This window comes from Podarcis muralis, chromosome 9, assembly GCF_964188315.1.
Source record: "Podarcis muralis chromosome 9, rPodMur119.hap1.1, whole genome shotgun sequence".
Lineage (NCBI taxonomy): Eukaryota > Metazoa > Chordata > Lepidosauria > Squamata > Lacertidae > Podarcis > Podarcis muralis.
In genome coordinates this window covers 59,308,279-59,326,838 of record NC_135663.1, presented here as the reverse complement: position 1 = coordinate 59,326,838, position 18,560 = coordinate 59,308,279, and the positions used below count along the sequence as shown (strand labels likewise).

Below are 18,560 nucleotides of genomic sequence, written 5' to 3'. Positions count from 1 at the left end.
GATTTACTTCTGAGACAACATGCATAGGATTGCATTGCTAATGTACCATAAGACAATAACATACCCTCCAATATTTCTCTGATGAAAATAGGGATGTCCTAAGGAAAAGTGGGACGCGGGTGGCGCTGTGGGTTAAACCACAGAGCCTAGGACTTGCTGATCAGAAGGTCGGCGGTTCGAATCCCCGTGATGGGATGAGCTCCCGTTGCTCGGTCCCTGCTCCTGCCAACCTAGCAGTTCGAAAGCACCTCAAAGTGCAAGTAGATAAATAGGTACCGCTCCGGCGGGAAGGTAAACGGTGTTTCCATGCGCTGCTCTGGTTCACCAGAAGCGGCTTAGTCATGCTGGCCACATGACCCGGAAGCTGTCTGCGGTCAAACGCCGGCTCCCTCGGCCAGTAAAGCAAGATGAGCGCCGCAACCCCAGAGTCGGCCACGACTGGACTTAATGGTCAGGGGTCCCTTTACCTTTACCTTTAAGGAAAAGTGGCACATTCCAGGATCAATTCAGAAACCAGGATAGCTTCTGTAAATCTGTGACTGGCCCTTGAAAATAGGGACACTTGGAGGATCTAGAATAAGTATCCGAAAAAAGTTCAAAACATCACTGACAGGCACAGAAAGCTCAGCAGGAAGTAAAAAAACAACATTCTGTCATACAAGCCAAAATCTCAACAAAATTGTAGAGTGGTATGTTATCAAAGGAGGGGTCATCTGGGCCTCTTGGAGCAAACTGCCATATATAATACCACTTGGTTATCTACTCTTAGAGGCAATGGCTTTACAATGTCTAAAGCAGAGGTCTTTCCCATCAGCTGCTATGTGACCTCCTTGAATTTGGGGCCTTTCATGTTAAAATACATATGTTCTACCTTATACATAATTGGAGAAACCCCTAGTTCAAACAAATAGGTCTGTTGCCATCATAAGTAGTACCTAATATGTTCCTTGATTCACGTTACTCCATCCTAGTTAAGCTCTGTTAATGTGCCTATGCTATTTCTCAAACTTCAGTGTGGCAGTATTGCATACTGAGCATCAGGCAAATATGCTTTCAGCCATCCCACTTCATATTTAAGGAGCTAATATTTTTATTTCATGGCCAAATTGAACAGGGGCCAAGTAGCCACCATAAATCTTGGAATGAGAAATCTGTATAAAATGGAAGTTAGTTAGCCACAAACACACCAAGAAGAAACACATTTCTATTTCTCATCTTTTTTTGGGGGGGGAGATATAACATTGCAGTTCTGAAGGATTATAACACTCTCCATCTTGTGGATGAGATAGGCACACTGGCATTCCAAAGAGGATATTTATTTTGGATCTAAACCCTGATCCCAAACATATTTATCATAGTTCCAGTGTCTTGCTTCCTGGTATGTTTAAGCATACTTCTTTGTACATCTGTGGTACATGTATATCACAGCAATATGCTGTCCTCAAAACCTTGTAGGAAAATGTCTTAGAAAAAGACTGCCATACCTTTCAACAAGCTTCTTCCAACTGCATGATTCTCCTTGTTAACTTTTGAACATTAGTTCTATGCGACGTGAACATGGAAGTCACTAACAGTGTACCACCCTTCCCTGACTCCCACAGAGCCCCATGCCACACTGAAATTTGGCTTAAAAGAATTATTATCTTGTAGCCAATAGAATAACTTGCGCCTTGCCCTGCGGTGCCAACACCAGTCTCTCCAGTTTGCAAATGGACATGGAAAGGTTGGCAACCCCTGATTTAACAATATTTTGCATATGAAGCTTTTCATTATCCTTGTTTTCCTCACCATTTCAAATTATCTGATCTATTTACTGTGGTGCTTGCAAATTGCTACATGCACAGCCACACTTACAAATTTGCCAGATGGGCATCGCACATAGTGAACTGATTCAGAAGTAAGTTTGGGAGGGGGAATCGGTTTTAAGGATTGGACTGTTGCACCTGTACAGTTTTGAGAACATATTTTGAGCGACATTTTTCACTACTTGTAGGCAGAATTCGTGAAGTATGCCCATGGAGATCATATGACAATGTCAGAACAATGTCAAAGGAACTTAAATAGTACTTGGGGATTTGAAAAGAAAAATAATTAAAATGGCATAAGAAGTGGAAGTGTCTGCAAAAGCCTGGAGAATCCTTTGCTAGGGTTTTACCAGCCGTTGCAATTTTTGGTCGGACAAAATTCTTTGTAAGACTACCACGAAGCTGTAGTTGTGTGATGTTCACCCAGATGTTAGTTTGCCATCATCCATACCTTATTATTATTAGAAGAAAACGCGGTACTCTTCAGCCATAAAGGTAAAGGGACCCTTGACCATTAGGTCCAGTCGTGGCTGACTCTGGGTTGCGGCACTCAACTCGCTTTATTGGCCGAGGGAGCCAGCGTACAGCTTCCAGGTCATGTGGGCAGCATGACTAAGCCGCTTCTGGCGAACCAGAGCAGTGCATGGAAACGCCGTTTACTTTCCCGCCGGAGTGGTACCTATTTATCTACTTGCACTTTGACATGCTTTCGAACTGCTAGGTTGGCAGGGACCGAGCAACGGGAGCTCACCCCGTTGCGGGGATTCAAACCGCTGACCTTCTGATCGGCAAGCCCTAGGCTCTGTGGTTTAACCCACAGCGCCACCTGTGTCCCACTCTTCAGCCATACAAAGATAGTAATTGTTCTTGCCTCCAAATCTGTGAAGTATATGCTGCACCTTTTAACCAAGAGATGCAGATACAAATGTCAGGCCTTTATTTGTGAGGATGAGCATCAAGAATATAAATGGATACAATCTGGCAACAAAGGCTTATACTTCATTACTGATTTATCTTCCACTTGAAAGAGAAGAAGGAGTCAGTCCAAATGTTAGCATTTGCTGGGCTATCAATAGTGTGTAAACTAATTGGAAATAAGCTTTTGAGATGCACTGAATACTCTGTGTACTCAAGCAGAGGCAGAAATATCTCGTCTAAGCCTGAAGTCTCTTTTTTTAAAAGGCTAGCTTTTGATATTGTTTGAAGGCACAGTGTTTCCATGCTTCCAGTGACAGGAGATCAGCAGAAAATTTATGATTGGTTGAGAAGTTAAACAACAAGACCATGCAAGGATAAGCAGGTTCAAATATCATTATTACAGATGATGTTTCCGATTTTAATCCAAACTTTGGGTAAATATTGATTTCCTGGGTAGGACAACTTGCACCACAAGTCCCTACTTTGATTTTTTAATATAATTTTTCAAATCTGCACATCAGCAAGTAGACTTTTCTAGCATCATTTTGCAACAAAAACAGGATAATTCATTAATATAGATATTTCATTTTCATAGTTTAGGGACGCTTTTAATGTTTAACAGACCATTGTATTTTAATATTTTGTTGGAAGCCGCCCAGAGTGGGCGGGATATAAATATTGTTGTTGTTGTTGTAATTTGAAATATATTTGGGCATCCATTTCTCAAAATGTTCTTTCCAGAAGGGCCATTGATTGCTTTTCTTCATTTTTTAAAAAGAGCATTTTTTGGTTATGTATTTTAACACCCACTTTCTTTGTTCAGTGAATTCTCTGGAATATATGTGTGATTTCAAGAACAGTTTTCCAGTGTACAAAATGTTAGGAAGTATAATATGGGATACAGTTTATGTTAAAGTATCTATATTAAAGTATGGAAGACTTTGAATCTTATTCAGAGGGAAGTATTTCCAATCAGGTCATTCATAACATTTTAGTAATCGTAAATATTTTTCGTTTCTCAAGACATAGATGTTTCACATGTTTCAAAACATCAGTAATATCCCACTGATTTTTATCAGATACAGCAGAATATATGCTACTCTTGAAAGGCAGATTTTTTTCCTAAGGAGAGACAAAAAGCTGAGAGGCAAAAGTGGGGCAGAACTGCACTTCTGTGGAAAGAGGTTTTTCAAAGACATCAAATCCAACTGTGTCCAGATTGCATAACAGATTGTTAAAGCAATGAAACACTACTGCAGTAAGGCGTTCTGCATTTAGAGTGTAATTTGGGAGAACTCCCCCAACCCTTAATTGTAAAAAACCTTTAAACTATGCTTTGATATAGTAATTCCCATTCAGAAAGACTCCTCTTTCTGAAATTTTACAGTCTTTTAAAATGATATTTAAAACATGATGATTATGAAACAGACAGATTTCACATGTGCCCTTTAAAGCACTTATGAGACTTCCTTCTGTTATAAATGTAATTTAAAATGTATATGTTTCAGGTTTTTAAATTGATGTGCATGGAGGAAGGACAGTTTATAATCACATTTTAAACATCTTTAATTTTGGTTGCCCTGTGAACAGATGCATTATCCCTAAAAGCACTTCTTCTATCCACCATCCTTCCAACAGACTTTCACACATTTAGGAAGAACTTTTTCCCATGTTATTTTTTGCCCAATTTTCCCACCTTTTTCATGCTCACTGGCATTTATGGTATGGCCATTTACTTCCACTGTCTTCCACTGTCAGTAGAACTGACAAGATTGGAGAAAAGGCTTGTCAGTATAATTTATATAGAAGTGCATGTGTCCCTATGTATCCAAAGTGTATAAGCACACCATGTTACTACACTTGGTAGTATTTTCATTTTTAAAAAACAAAACAAAACACTGGTCGGTGAAATTAATATAGCTTTCCATAACTCTTAGAGCTATAGGATAGACCAGAGAGAGGGCATTGGGTGAAATGTACATGGCTTTCTATGAAATTTGTTGTTTAGTCGTGTCCGACTCTTCGTGACCCCATGGACCAGAGCACGCCAGGCACTCCTGTCTTCCACTGCCTCCCGCAGTTTGGTCAAACTCATGCTGGTAGCTTCGAGAACACTGTCCAACCATCTCGTCCTCTGTCATCCCCTTCTCCTTGTGCCCTCCATCTTTCCCAACATCAGGGTCTTTTCCAGGGAGTCTTCTCTTCTCATGAAGTGGCCAAAGTATTGGAGCCTCAGCTTCACGCTCTGTCCTTCCAGCGAGCACTCAGGGCTGATTTCCTTCAGAATGAATACGTTTGATCTTCTTGCAGTCCATGGGACTCTCAAGAGTCTCCTCCAGCACCATAATTCAAAAACATAAATTCTTTGGCGATCAGCCTTCTTATCAGACCTAAATAAGGGATAGTGAAGGAAACGGTAGAACAGGCTGGTGGGAATTTCAGACTGTTGTCAATCATTAAGGGATTAAATCCAATACTAGTTGCAAGGTGGCATGGGCTAATATCCAGGCAGGCAAGCAGTGAAACATATTTTCTCACACTTGCTGAAGGGGTTGCTGTGAAATATGAAACAACCATAATTTGTGAAAACTGATGCTCTGCATTAACTGCAATGGTTGTCAATGCCTGCGTGATCATTAAAACTCTTAGAAATCTCTGTGTTATTTTATTTTTGTTTAAGTGTATGTTAAAAAAACGTGGGATGTGGAATCTTGCTTGTCTGTTTCTCTATTTCCTACATCACCCTTTGAAATTAGAACTCTCCATTTCCTAGTGCAGCATGGAAAGCGTTTGCAATCTTTTGTAAAATAGGAAACAAATCTTCTCCCTAAGATTTACTAAAGTTCTTGCTCCTACTAAACAACTTACTGGGCTTAATCAAAGGCATAGGCTGGGCACAGTTGTAAATCTATTGCATTTAATTTTCTAGTAGCGTAGCAAAACAATTTGGGCACTATTCAGAAAGCAACCATTTTCCTTCACAGTGAATATATTCAACATATTAAAGGAAACAGTGTACCAGGCACATCAATCCTAATTCTGGAGAGGGGGGAGGAGAAATTTCTATGGAGGAGGCTACAAGATTCACAGGAAGTATCAAAGACCATTCCTGGTCATATGTTACCATTATTTAAAGCTCAGGTGTTGTGTTTATTTATTTATTTTTAAAAAACGAATTATAATAATTCTAGCAATAAATGCAACAAGAGTCACTCCATTTTAAAGCAAATATATTTGTGTTTTGGGTATGCATACATAGGTCTGCTTTATTGTTTCTTACAATAGCCATTCAATGTGCAACACCAGCGTGATCAATATAGATCTCCCTGACAAATAATCACACATGATTTGAAATACCTGTTTCCCCTGCTAAATGGTGCTTTTACCGCATACAGTACAATGCTGTTTATTTAAATAATTGTGGAGTACTGAGATGTATACCTGGCATGCTGCCTCCTCCTTTCCTTTGTACTTTCCTCCTTTGTTCTCTTTTGTTTATTTCTTGATTTGCCTCTTTCCTCTCTGTATCTTTTAACCTTGTTCCCTCATATTTCTTGTCATGTTAGTTTACTCTCATCTCTAATTCCTTGCCACTTGCACTCACCGTGAGTGAAATTAAATCGAGCAAGTGCAACTGTGTCATTGGCCTTTAAGTCTGGTTGGTAGGGGCTTGTGTTCGGTAGGAACATAGTTGGGTGCCAGCAGACAGGGCTAGAATTAGTGGTGCCTGTAAGCTGATTCGCAAAGGCATGCCCATCACCTGATATCTCGTCATGCCCTTGAACTCTTTCCGTCGGAAAGTACTGTTTTGTGGTGTTACGAAAGCTCCACCAGCGAGGGAAGTTTTCATACATCATCATCACTGTGGGTTAAACCACAGAGTCTAGGACTTGCCGATCAGAAGGTCTGCGGTTCAAATCCCCATTATGGGGTGATCTCCTATTGCTCGGTCCCTGCTCCTGCCAACCTAGCAGTTGAAAGCACGTCAAAGTGCAAGTAGATAAATAGGTACCGCTCCGGCGGGAAGGTAAATGGCGTTTCCGTGCGCTGCTCTGGTTCACCAGAAGTGGCTTAGTCATGCTGGCCACATGACCCAGAAGCTGTACGCCAGCTCCCTTGGCCAATAAAGCGAGATGAGCGCCGCAACACCAGAGACAGTCGCGACTGGACCTAGTGGTCAGGGGTTCCTTTACCTTTACTTTAGACTTGATTTACTAATCACCTTCTAAACAACATAAAATACCGTATTTTTTGCTCTATAAGACTCACTTTTTCCCTCCTAAAAAGTAAGGGGAAATGTGTGTGCGTCTTATGGAGCGAATGCAGGCTGCGCAGCTATCCCAGAAGCCAGAACAGCAAGAGGGATTGCTGCTTTCACTGCGCAGCGATCCCTCTTGCTGTTCTGGCTTCTAAGATTCAGAATATATTTTTTTCTTGTTTTCCTCCTCCAAAAACTAGGTGCGTCTTGTGGTCTGGTGCATCTTATAGAGCAAAAAATAAGGTAATTAAAAACAGTTCAACACACAAAAGCAACAAATACCTTGAAAGCAAGATTAAGTCCCTAACAAGTTCACACTTGTGGCAAAGTCCCATTTACCCAGCTAGGAAAGGTTGATAGAACAAAAAAGAAGAGGTCTTCAGCTGTTTACAGAAAGTGAAGATAACGGGCACCTGCCATACCTTGACAGGAATGCCATTCTACAGATACATGCATGTCATCATTTGATAGCCAGGTCATCAAGTAAAGAATGCATGAACTTGCCCTCTGAGGTAGCTGGTTGACGCAGGCTGTTTCAGGAGGCAGATATTGAATTATTTATTATTTTTAAAATAGTCTCCCAGCAGTGATGTCTTCCTTGAGTCTGCTACGACTACATCACTACTCAGATAGTGTTCCAGATGTTCCATTTTAAATTTCTTTTTTTTAAAACCATGAACAGCACACACAGTGCTACACGGCAGGTGGTGAGTCGCAGAATCATGGATAAAGGTAAAGGTAAAGGGACCCCTGACCATTAGGTCCAGTCGTGGCCGACTCTGGGGTTGCGGCGCTCATCTCGCTTTATTGGCCGAGTGAGCTGGTGTACAGCTTCCAGGTCATGTGGCCAGCATGACTAAGCCACTTCTGGCGAACCAGAGCAGCGCACGGAAATGCCATTTACCTTCCCGCCGGAGCGGTACCTATTGATCTACTTGCACTTTGACGTGCTTTCGAACTGCTAGGTTGGCAGTCTAATCCATGAAGCCTGATGGCTCACTCTTAGCTCACCATCACTTCCCTGTCCTGCTGGAGGCTGCTGTGCAGGCAGAAGGTGGAAATAAATGTTAATACCATGAGTGTTAATACGATAGGGCCGCTCTCTTTCTCCTGCAGCACCACTGACCGATGAACCTGCAGATCAATACGAAGGCTGCCAAGCTCCTTTGACTTGTATGCTGAACAAACAGAATGGGGTAGCACATCAGGAAGAGGCATTGCCCAGAGGCAGACCACATGCTTTGTATGCAGAAGGTCTCTGGTCCAATTCCTGGCGCCCGTGGTTAAGGCTGAAAGGAAAACTTGCCTGAAACCCTGCAGAGCCAGCACCATGCTGGAAAGACATACACAGCTAGATGGGCAGTTGGTCTGACTTAGTTTAGAATCATAGAATCATAAAATTGTAAAATTGGGAAGGGACCACAAGGGTCATCTAGTCCAACCCCCTGCAAGGTAGGAATATTTTACCCATTGTGGGCATTGAACCCACAACCTTGAGATTAAGAGTTTCATGTTCTACTGACTGAGCTATTGAGGCAGCTTCCTATGTTCCTTCAAGAACTCCCTTTGGGGTAGCCATTTGAGCCACATCACCCAGTGTGGTGTTGTGGTTAAGAGCGGTGGACTCGTAATCTGGTGAATCGGGTTCGCTCCCCCGCTCTCCCACATGCAGCTGCTGGGTGACCTTGGGCTAGTTACACTTCTCTGAAGTCTCTCAGCCCCACTCACCTCACAAAGTGTTTGTTGTGGGGGAGGAAGGGAAAAGGAGAATGTTAGCCGCTTTGAGACTCCTTCGGGTAGTGATAAAGCTCCCGCTTTATCAGATCCAAACTCTTCTTCTTCTTCACCCCCAAAGCAGGTGCAGATTGGCATAAAAAATTACATGTGCTTTTTTTTTTTAAAGAAACAATGACTACAGATATTGTGAACTTTGGATGAAGGATAGTATATAAATTGAATAAAAAACAACAAATTTATTTCATAAAATTTATATACCACTTGATTGTGAAAAAACTCAAATTGGTTAATAAATACGAACTCACCATAGTGGGAGAAGACTTGTATGCCTGCTGTCCAAGCACTAACTGTGGATGGGCAATTTCAAAGCCCCTGATCTCCTTTCTGATGGTTTTTTACCTTTAAACTGGACAGTCCTTTAAAGAGAGGAGTGTCTTCTATAAAGTAGGGCACATGCCCACCCTGACTCCCTCTGACATGTGCTGCTGTTGCCTTTCCCTGCAGACTCTCCTTGCTCCCACCCAGGGAGGGATTTAGGTTTGATGAGGCCCTAAGCTACTGAAGGTAATGGGGCCCTTTATATGTCCAGCTGTCCTTTGTCAACAACAAATTGTCACTGTTTTTGTGTGTTGAATATATGCTATATGGTAATTTATGGACCTCATAGGTATCTGTAGTGGTTCTAGGGGTTGCTCGTGCGTAAGTCGGTGCAAACACCTGGCTGGGTTGCCTGAGTGAACCTTTTCTGTCTGGACAGCCACTCTCCCATGGCTGTCTCAATCGCTGGCAGAATCCGTTAGTGGGCGTTTCTTAAACTTCTTCCAGCAAAGAAGCTCTTTGACGCCTAGTCTCCTCCTACTCTCTCTGCGCGAAAGCCTTCTGCGCAAGGAGGGCGTAGGCAGCGGAGGACCTCTACTCTCCCCGCTGGTCCCTGGCAAGGAGTCATGGGACTGTCTCGCCACTTCCCCCATCTGCCCCCCTTCTCCACTGGTGCTACGCTGATTCTCTTCCCCAGAAGATGGGCTGCCTCTCCCACTCCCGGGACGCTCTCTGGAATCCCTCTGGATTTTGCTCTCTCCCTCCGGCACTGATGGTAGTTCCCTGACAGTATCTAAAGCCATTTGCACATAACAAGTACAGTGGTACCTTGGGTTAAGTACTTAATTCGTTCCAGAGGTCTGTACTTAACCTGAAACTGTTCTTAACCTGAAACACCACTTTACCTAATGGGGCCTCCTGTTGCTGCCGCGCCGCCAAAGCCCGATTTCTGTTCTTATCCTGAAGCAAAGTTCTTAACCTGAAGTACTATTTCTGGGTTAGCGGAGTGTGTAACCTGAAGCGTATGTAACCTGAAGTGTATGTAACCCGAGGTACCACTGTAGCAGCCTACAAAACACAAAATACTGTTGCTGTATGTAGGTTTTATTTTATTTGTTTTTTATCTTATATTTTGGGAATGTACATCCAGGTTTTTTTCCCTTTAAACTTTTGGGGGGCACCCAAGAGAGTGGGGCCCTAAGCTATAGCTTGTTTAGCTTATATGTAAATCCGGCACTGCTCCCACCAGCACTTCATGTTTCTATCTGTGCTGCTTGCCATGGCAAGTGTGTGATAGTAGTTAGAGTGTTGGACCAGGACCTGGAAGACCTGGGTTCAGTTCCCTACATGAAGCCCACAGGGTGCCCTTGAGCCAGTCATTATTGTTGGGATACTGCCGGGGAGACGGGGGCATCAGGCAGGCCCCTAGCTGGCTCCAGCCACCGGCCGGCAGCCGGGCGATCACCGGTCTCCCTTGCAACAGCATCAATCAGCGACACGAGCCTCAGATACATTTAGAAGCTGTGCATGCTCTACCAGCAGAGTGAATAAATCTTCTCACAACGGAAGTGGCAGACAGAGCCATGTGTAAGCATTCTCTACAACATTTTATGCAGCATAGGAACAACGGGAAAAAACATGTCTGCTTCCCTTCGTGTCCAGCTAAACAGCTAAAAGCTGTGGTGTAGTGGTTAAGAGCGGTAGTCTCATAATCTAGTGAACCAGGTTCGCTTCTGCGCTCCTCCACATGCAGCTGCTGGGTGATCTTGGGCTAGTCATACTTCTCTGAAGTCTCTCAGCCTCACTCACCTCACAGAGTGTTTGTTGTGGGGGAGGAAGGGAAAGGAGAATGTTAGCCGCTTTGAGACTCCTTCGGGTAGTGATAAAGCAGGATATCAAATCCAAACTCCTCCTCCTCCTCCTCCTCCTCTTCTTCTTCTTCTTCTTCTTCTTCTTCTTCTTCTTCTTCTTCTTCTTCTTCTTCTTCTTCAATATACAGACGGACATTCCCAGCAGACCGCTGGAATGTAAACAGGCACGTGATACACAACAGTCCTGCCTGTTCCCTTTTAAGGTGGAATGGAACTATATCCTAACAATTATCTCCTGGCCTAACCTATCACACAAGAGGTTTTTTGAGGGTAAAATGAAGATGGGGAGAACCACGTATGCTTCCTGGAACAACCCCCCCCCCCAAAAAAAAACCCACCACCACCCAACTGATATTACTTAGATAAGAAGTGAAACAGTGCGTTTGTTTCTATAATATAACACTACTTCCCTGCAATTCCAAGAGGTGAGCAGTGGAGTGGTAATCCGCAGCAGTCCGAAAAAGCTGCTTCCTGCTCTGCTTGGCTTTGCCTGGGAGCCAAGAGGCAAAGGGAGAAAGTTTGATCACCAAGTATTATTTTGAAGCTGCTGTATGAAAAAGAAAACTGGCAACTCTCCCCCTTCCCTCTGTGTTCTTCCCTTCACTCCACCTATTCAACCCTAATTAAAACCAAGCTGTGAATTTAGCACCAGTTCCTCCCTTTGTACTACAAGCTGCAAATTGTACATTTGTTCTTCTTCAAGAGCTCCAGGGACATTGCAAAAAGGGGGGGTGGGTTCCATTTTTGCTGCTGCGTTGAACTCTGAAGTGGCTGAAAGGAAATTGACAAACGTTTTCACTCCGTGTGAAACATTTGTCACTTTTTGATGATTTTTCATGAGGACAGAAAAAAGGCTATGAACAGAGGCGGAAGTCTTCACAATGCAGCAACCACAATGCTGCCTCTAATATAATGCCAATTCATAACAGGGCAATGGTTCCTGCCCTTACTCTGAATTGGTAACAAAAACCAAGGAAGAATAAGGTAAAGGGTAAAGGGACCCCTGACCATTAGGTCCAGTCGTGACCGACTCTCGGGTTGTGGCACTCATCTCGCTTTATTGGCCGAGGGAGCCGGCGTACAGCTTCCGGGTCATGTGGCCAGCATGACTAAGCCCCTTCTGGCGAACCAGAGCAGCACACAGAAATGCTGTTTACCTTCCCGCCAGAGCAGTACCTATTTATCTACTTGCACTTTGACGTGCTTTCGAACTGCTAGGTTGGCAGGAGCAGGGACTGAGCAACGGGAGCTCACCCCGTCGCTGGGATTCGAACCGCCGACCGTCCGATTGGCAAGTCCTAGGCTCTGTGGTTTAACCCACAGAGCCGATTCATAACATGGGCAATGGTTCCTGCCCTTACTCTGAATTGGTAACAAAAACTAAAACCAAGGAAGAATAGATGTTTGAAATAAGATTCATTCCAGAGCCCATGTCCATTTGGTAAGAATTGCTGCTAAAAATGTTCCCCAAGGACAGATTTGCTTTGAAACGCTTTGGGCCTGGCATAAATATCATTTCAAACACCTGGAATTCCTTCCCTCTCCTTCCTCCCCTCCCTTTTTGCCTGTGTTCCAGTTTTGTGATTGGTTCTCTTACTCTGAATTGGCTTCATTATGTAGCTAAATCTGATTGGTTATTTGGTTACTATGTGTGCTTAGCCAAGAATGATCTTTGTGGTTTGTGTGGAGTGAGACAAACTATGACCCCAAGTTCAGAAGTAATGCTAAACCACACCACGGCTTAGCTCTGGGTAGCATGGTAACAGAACAACTGGGAAAGAAGCAAAGTGCCACAATTATTATTGTGAGTACTCTCCTGCTCACACATTCACAGTTTGGCTTAGCATTATAGGTTAACTGGACAATTGCCATAAGTTGGTGGCCACAGCCTTTTTGGTGGTGGCCTCTAAGCTTTGAAACCCCATCTTCTCAATACTGTGTGGCATGTGTGGGAGTGCGCCCTTTTTAAACAGGCACATAATATCTTCATTTATGGTCAGAGTTTGAATGATAAGTTTTAATGCTAGGTTATGGTTTTATTATGTTCTTGTATTGTATCCCCCCCCCATTTGTTGTTATTTTTAATTGTTCCCTACTTTAAAAATAATTTTGCTTGAAAATGATATATAAATAGCCCAAATAAATATAATAAATAAGTCTGTCGATCACTAGATCTGAGTGGCTGTATGGCAATGTTGTGATGTTTCTATACTGGCTTTGCGATCCGTATCTGGTAGCAAGAAAGAAGGAGATGCTGTTTCCTAGGCAACCCAATTTAGTTTCTATTGACTTTTTACCTAGTGAACACCTGAAATTAATCTCTAGCTTTGCTAACATAATGAATACTATGTTAATCTTTACTTACCTTTGTTCTCTGCCTCTCAAGGGATCTCTGTGTTCCGATTAGTGCTATAGGCAGATCTTTAAAATGGCAGAATCAGCCTTTTGTGTTTGTTTGTTCTAGTAGCCCTTCGTGCAACCTGTAAATCTGTTCATCACCCAGCAGAGGCTAATCTAATTAGGTCTGCACAACAACTGCTGGAATCCATTTTAAGACTGTTTCAGTTTGCAGAGTTGTGGCTTTCACATCATGCCATCTTTTTATTCATCCTTCTTGTTAGACTAACATGTAGGAAAATGAACAGTTTTGGAAAACGCAAAAGCTAGTTGGGACTTTTTGTAAGGTCCTAATAAAGGTATTGTCCTATTGTAGATTTTTGGCATTTTTGTATGGACCAGCAACATTTCCCTCCCTCCCTCCCTCTGAACAGTGTTAGCCTCATAGGAAAAAGTGCATGAACAAAGAGAGAGAAGTGTACAAAGGAACATATTGGGAGTTAATGTAGATTTCTTGAGAACAGTTTTATTATTGCTTGGAAAATGTTTGGGGATGTTCTGTTTTGAGTGACCTGCCTCTGCAGGGGAAGGGAAGGCTTCAGTGGCAACCTGGACAGCTCCGTGCACCAGAGGTTAAATCATCATCATCATCATCATCATCATCATCATCACCACCATCATTTTAATTGTATGCCGGGTATATAAATGGAAGGCTTCACAAACAAACAAACAAGCATGTTCCTTGTATTTTAAAGACTTGGTCTTCTGGTATATACAACCCATGGGATGGGTATCCTTTGAATCCAATTCCCCCCAATTCTTTAAAGTCAGGGATGAGAACCCTGTTGGATTCCAGCTTCCATCAGTCTCACCAGCCAGCATGACCAATGGCCAGAGATGATGAGAATTGTGGTCAACAACATCTGAAAAGCCACAGGTTCCCCATCTCTGCTTTAAAAAGAGAGACAGTCATGAATCTATTGCTATTCAGTAATCATTGAGGGACAGACTATCTAGCCCAGGCTTCTTCAACCTCAGCCCTCCAGATGCTTTGAGACTACAATTCCCATAATCCCTGACCACTAGTCCTGCTAGCTAGGGATCATGGGAGTTGTAGGCCAAAAACATCTGGAGGTCCGAGGTTGAGGAAGCCTGGGCTAGATAGACTGCCCCTAAATGATCTAGCCTTGTCCCCCACCACCATGGGCTTCAAAAGTATAGGCAGTATTATTTTTTTACATCATATCTGTGTTGTTTTTCAATTTGTTGATTTCTTTATGTGGAGCATTTATGTATCTAAGGTATCTAGAACCTGTGGCTAAGGTAGAGGTTCAGTTACAATTGAAGAACAGGGAACCTTATTGCTCCAAGTCAAATCAGACCTAAAGACTAATTGATCCTCATTTGGCTCCTCATCATGGTTCTTGGGGGCTTATTTGTAATGTATAATTAGTGTCTTATTTTGGGAGATGTGGTTGGATGCATTTTATCTGTTTTTACTGGCTCATAAAACACATGGAAAGATAGAACTTCCTACTGTGAATTTTCTTTACTGGTTCATGTTCAGATTTCATTTTACAGTGGAGTAAATGTTGAATTATTCCATTCTCTTTTATGGTTTTGCTTAATATTACTATTCTAGTATGACGGCGATAAAATTAAATCTGCTTGCTTTACTTCCTTTCTCTTGCATCCAGTTGTTAGGTAAAGGTAAAGGTAAAGGACCCCTGGACAGTTAAGTCCAGTCAAAGGCGACTATGGGGTTGCGGCGCTCATCTCGCTTTCAGGCTGAGGGAGCTGGCATTTGTCCACAGACAGCTTTCCGGGTCATGTGGGTCATAAACTGCTTCTGGCACAATGTAAATTTGACGGAAACCAGAGCACACAGAAATGCCGTTTACCTTCCCACCAAAGCAGTACCTATTTATCTACTTGCACTGGCGTGCTTTCAAACTGCTAGGTTGGCAGGAGCTGGGACAGAGCAACGGGAGCTCACTCCGTTGCGGGGATTCGAACCACCACCTTCCGATCGGCAAGCCCAAGAGGCTAGTGGCTTAGACCACAGCGCCTCCCGCATCCCTATCCAGTTGTTAAGCAGTACTGTGAACTGTGCCTACAGGAGAAGACAGATTTCACAGTCTCCTGTGCTCCATTCTTCCCTCCCGCCCTTTATTGCCATTTTTATACATTTCCTAACACTTTGTACAGCTGCTAGTGTAGAACGTTTTCTCTGTGCTAATGAACTATCATAGATGATACAAATACTCTTCTATCATGAACTATCATAGATGATACAAATGCAAATACTTGAGAGCCAGTGTGGTGTAGTGGTTAAGAGCGGTAGTCTCGTAATCTGGGGAACCGGGTTCGCGTCTCCGCTCCTCCACATGCAGCTGCTGGGTGACCTTGGGCTAGTCACACTTCTTTGAAGTCTCTCAGCCCCACTCACCTCACAGAGTGTTTGTTGTGGGGGAGGAAGGGAAAGGAGAATGTTAGCCGCTTTGAGACTCCTTAAAGGGAGTGAAAGGTGGGATATCAAATCCAAACTCCTCCTCCTCTTCTTCTTCTTCTTCTTCTTCTTCTTCTTCTTCTTCTTCTTCTTCATTTCCAGTATATATTTATGGCTCCCATATGATAAGTGCAAATATATTGGCATCTTTGGGAAAGGAATTAATCAGTTATTTGTGTACAAAGATCAGAAAACTGTGGCATGCTTTAAAGAAACATCTATGCATGCCTGTTTCCAACAAGGATATTTTTGTCCCCTTCCATGGGCATGTAGAGGAGAAGGAGAAGGGAATTGCTCTATAGTTGTTGCCTAGGTATAACGTCATTTTATTTTACCATTTAGATTAGCTGCTTCCTAAACTTAGGGACTGGGATTCTCCTTTCACTACAGAAAACTTCATTCTTGTGTGCAGTTTAGATTGCTTCAACTCAAAAGAATGACTCCAAACTGAAAAAGGTTTAGATAAAGGCAATTGATCCCAGAATGTCCCGCTTTTCCTTAAGACATCCCTATTTTCAACAGACAAGTATTGGAGGGTATGATAGGAGAAATGTTCGTGAGGATGGAGTTGTCCTCCCCACAAGTCATCTGAAGTAGCCCTGTATAGGGATTTTTAAAAAATGTTTAATGTTTTATTATGTTTTCATATATGTTGGAAGCCGTCCAGAGTGGCTGGGGCAACACACAAGCAGATGGGTGGGGTATAAATAGTAAAATTATTGTTGTTATTATTATTGCTGTATTATTGTTATTGGTATTGCTATTATTGAATAGAACATCCCTATTTTCATTGGAGAAGTGTTGGAGGGTATGCTGAGTGAAAATAAACAAAGGCAGAAAAAAGGGAGGATAAAGGAAAAGTAAAAGCTCAAAAAATGAATGGAACCAAGAATCCCAACTAGAATGGTCAATGTGACTTGTCAGTGCTAGCTAAGTCTTATCATCTGTTTCACCAAGCTACATGTAAAATGATGAGTTGCTTTTCTCTGTGTATCTACCTCATAGCAACATCTCTTTCTGTAATTGAAATCTTACCTTCTCACTAACATAAATATTTATCTTACATTACATTTTAATAAAATGTAGGGTTCCCATTTTATTTCTACCTTTGTTTCAAATATTTGAGGAAGCATAAACAGGTATTTTAAAAGCCAACATTCACATCTTGATTAGTGGATCTGTGTAGGCATGAATTCTGCTTCTTCGGCAGAGCCTCAGCAGCTGCCTATGGATGCATAAACAGAGCTTCCCCCTCAATAGAAGGAAATAGAACAGCTCATTTTTGAAGGAGCTAAGTGTGCAAAGGAGTACATGAATATCTGGAGGAAGAGGAAGGGGTGGGGAGTTCAGTATGTAAACATGTAAAAAGCTGTGGTAATTGTACTGCAGTATGACGCAAAGTGTAGGTGATGGATCTCTTCTATCTCCACTGTTGGAGTCAATGTGTCTCTGAATGCCAGCATCTGGGAATCACAACTGCTTTTACACGCAGTCCTGCATGCGGACAACCACAGGCGTCTTATTTGCCATAGCGAGAACAGGATACCGGACTGGACAGGCCTTTGACCTAATGCATTTATGTTATGTCCAAAATCCAAAAAAGTGTGTGATGCTTAAATAGCCATTAATGAGGAAAATTAGCTTGTAAGTTTTCTTGCTTGAATTAAACTAATAGTTAATAATAATAATAATAATAATAATAATAATAATAATAATAATATTTACAGTCCCCTAACTAGACTTGAAAATTATTTTGGTGTTGGTTAAAATGGGAAATATGTTAATCTAAACTGGAGCATCTGAGAGTGAGAAAAAGTCTGGAATTTTTCAACTGTACCCTGAAAGGGAGGAAACATGCTCACTTTACCTTTCTGCCATATTTTGTCTCTTGTTGATTTTCCTAAATTTTACTTTAAAAGTAAGGCTCCATCTCCTACTGTTCCAGGCATATGCTTATAGTAAATACATATTCTGAATCTCAAAAGCTAGAACCCAAAATAATTATAAAAAATATTGTGATTTCTACAACATTTTAAGAAGGCTATCCCTAGGTATCTCACATTCTGAATTAAGAGATACAGAACAACATGAATGCAGTCTACCTATCTATTGGCCTTTGGGTTGATTTGCTTTTCAATGTATTTATGCAAATATGATATTTTAAGGCTGTTAGTTTCTTGCAACAAGAAGTCCAGAATTTTAACTGGGTCCAATTTTAGGATGTGCTTCTACAGTGACCACCAAGTTACTCACGTCTGTATTTAATAATAATAATAATAAAATGCTTGTTTATTGTTGCATTTATTGAAGAAAATACACCATAGGACCTTTCTCAGCATACTTGTAAAAAGGGAGAAACCTACATCCTCACACTTGTTCTTATTTTCTTATGCCAGACAGTACAACTGAAGTCTTCACAAACATATATGTGACCAGCTTTGGACCAGTTTCAGATACAGACATGGTGAGTTCCCCAAAGCGAAATAAATTTTGGCATGAAATTATTTTGTTAAAAATATATACCCCCAGCCATTTTACAGAAATTTCACAAGGAACCAGTATGCTAAATTGTATTACTGTATTATCTTGATGATGGCCAGGAACGTCCAAGGCACGGCTATGAAATCTGAGTATCAGAGACGCACTCCAGACTTCAGGGCCAGTTGCCATGCCATATCAAACAAAGCACCATGAAGATGAGGAACTTTGATTTGCCAACCTCGTTTTCAGTTGTAGCCACTGTGGTATAAAGTGAACGAGTCTGCAGATGGACTATCTGGTAGGGATGTTGGAGAGAACGGGTGTGC

General features: G+C 42.1%; 1 protein-coding gene across 3 annotated transcripts in view; it reads left to right on the top strand.

The window, feature by feature from the left end:
• GABRA2 (gamma-aminobutyric acid type A receptor subunit alpha2) overlaps window positions 1-18,560 on the top strand; it is a 76,085-nt gene that overhangs the window by 13,744 nt on the left and 43,781 nt on the right. For all 3 annotated transcript variants that reach the window (XM_077934329.1, XM_077934330.1, XM_077934328.1), the window contains one exon: window positions 18,150-18,217. In XM_077934329.1, the coding sequence (XP_077790455.1) occupies window positions 18,150-18,217 (68 nt within the window). The remainder of the gene's footprint in view (window positions 1-18,149; window positions 18,218-18,560) is intronic.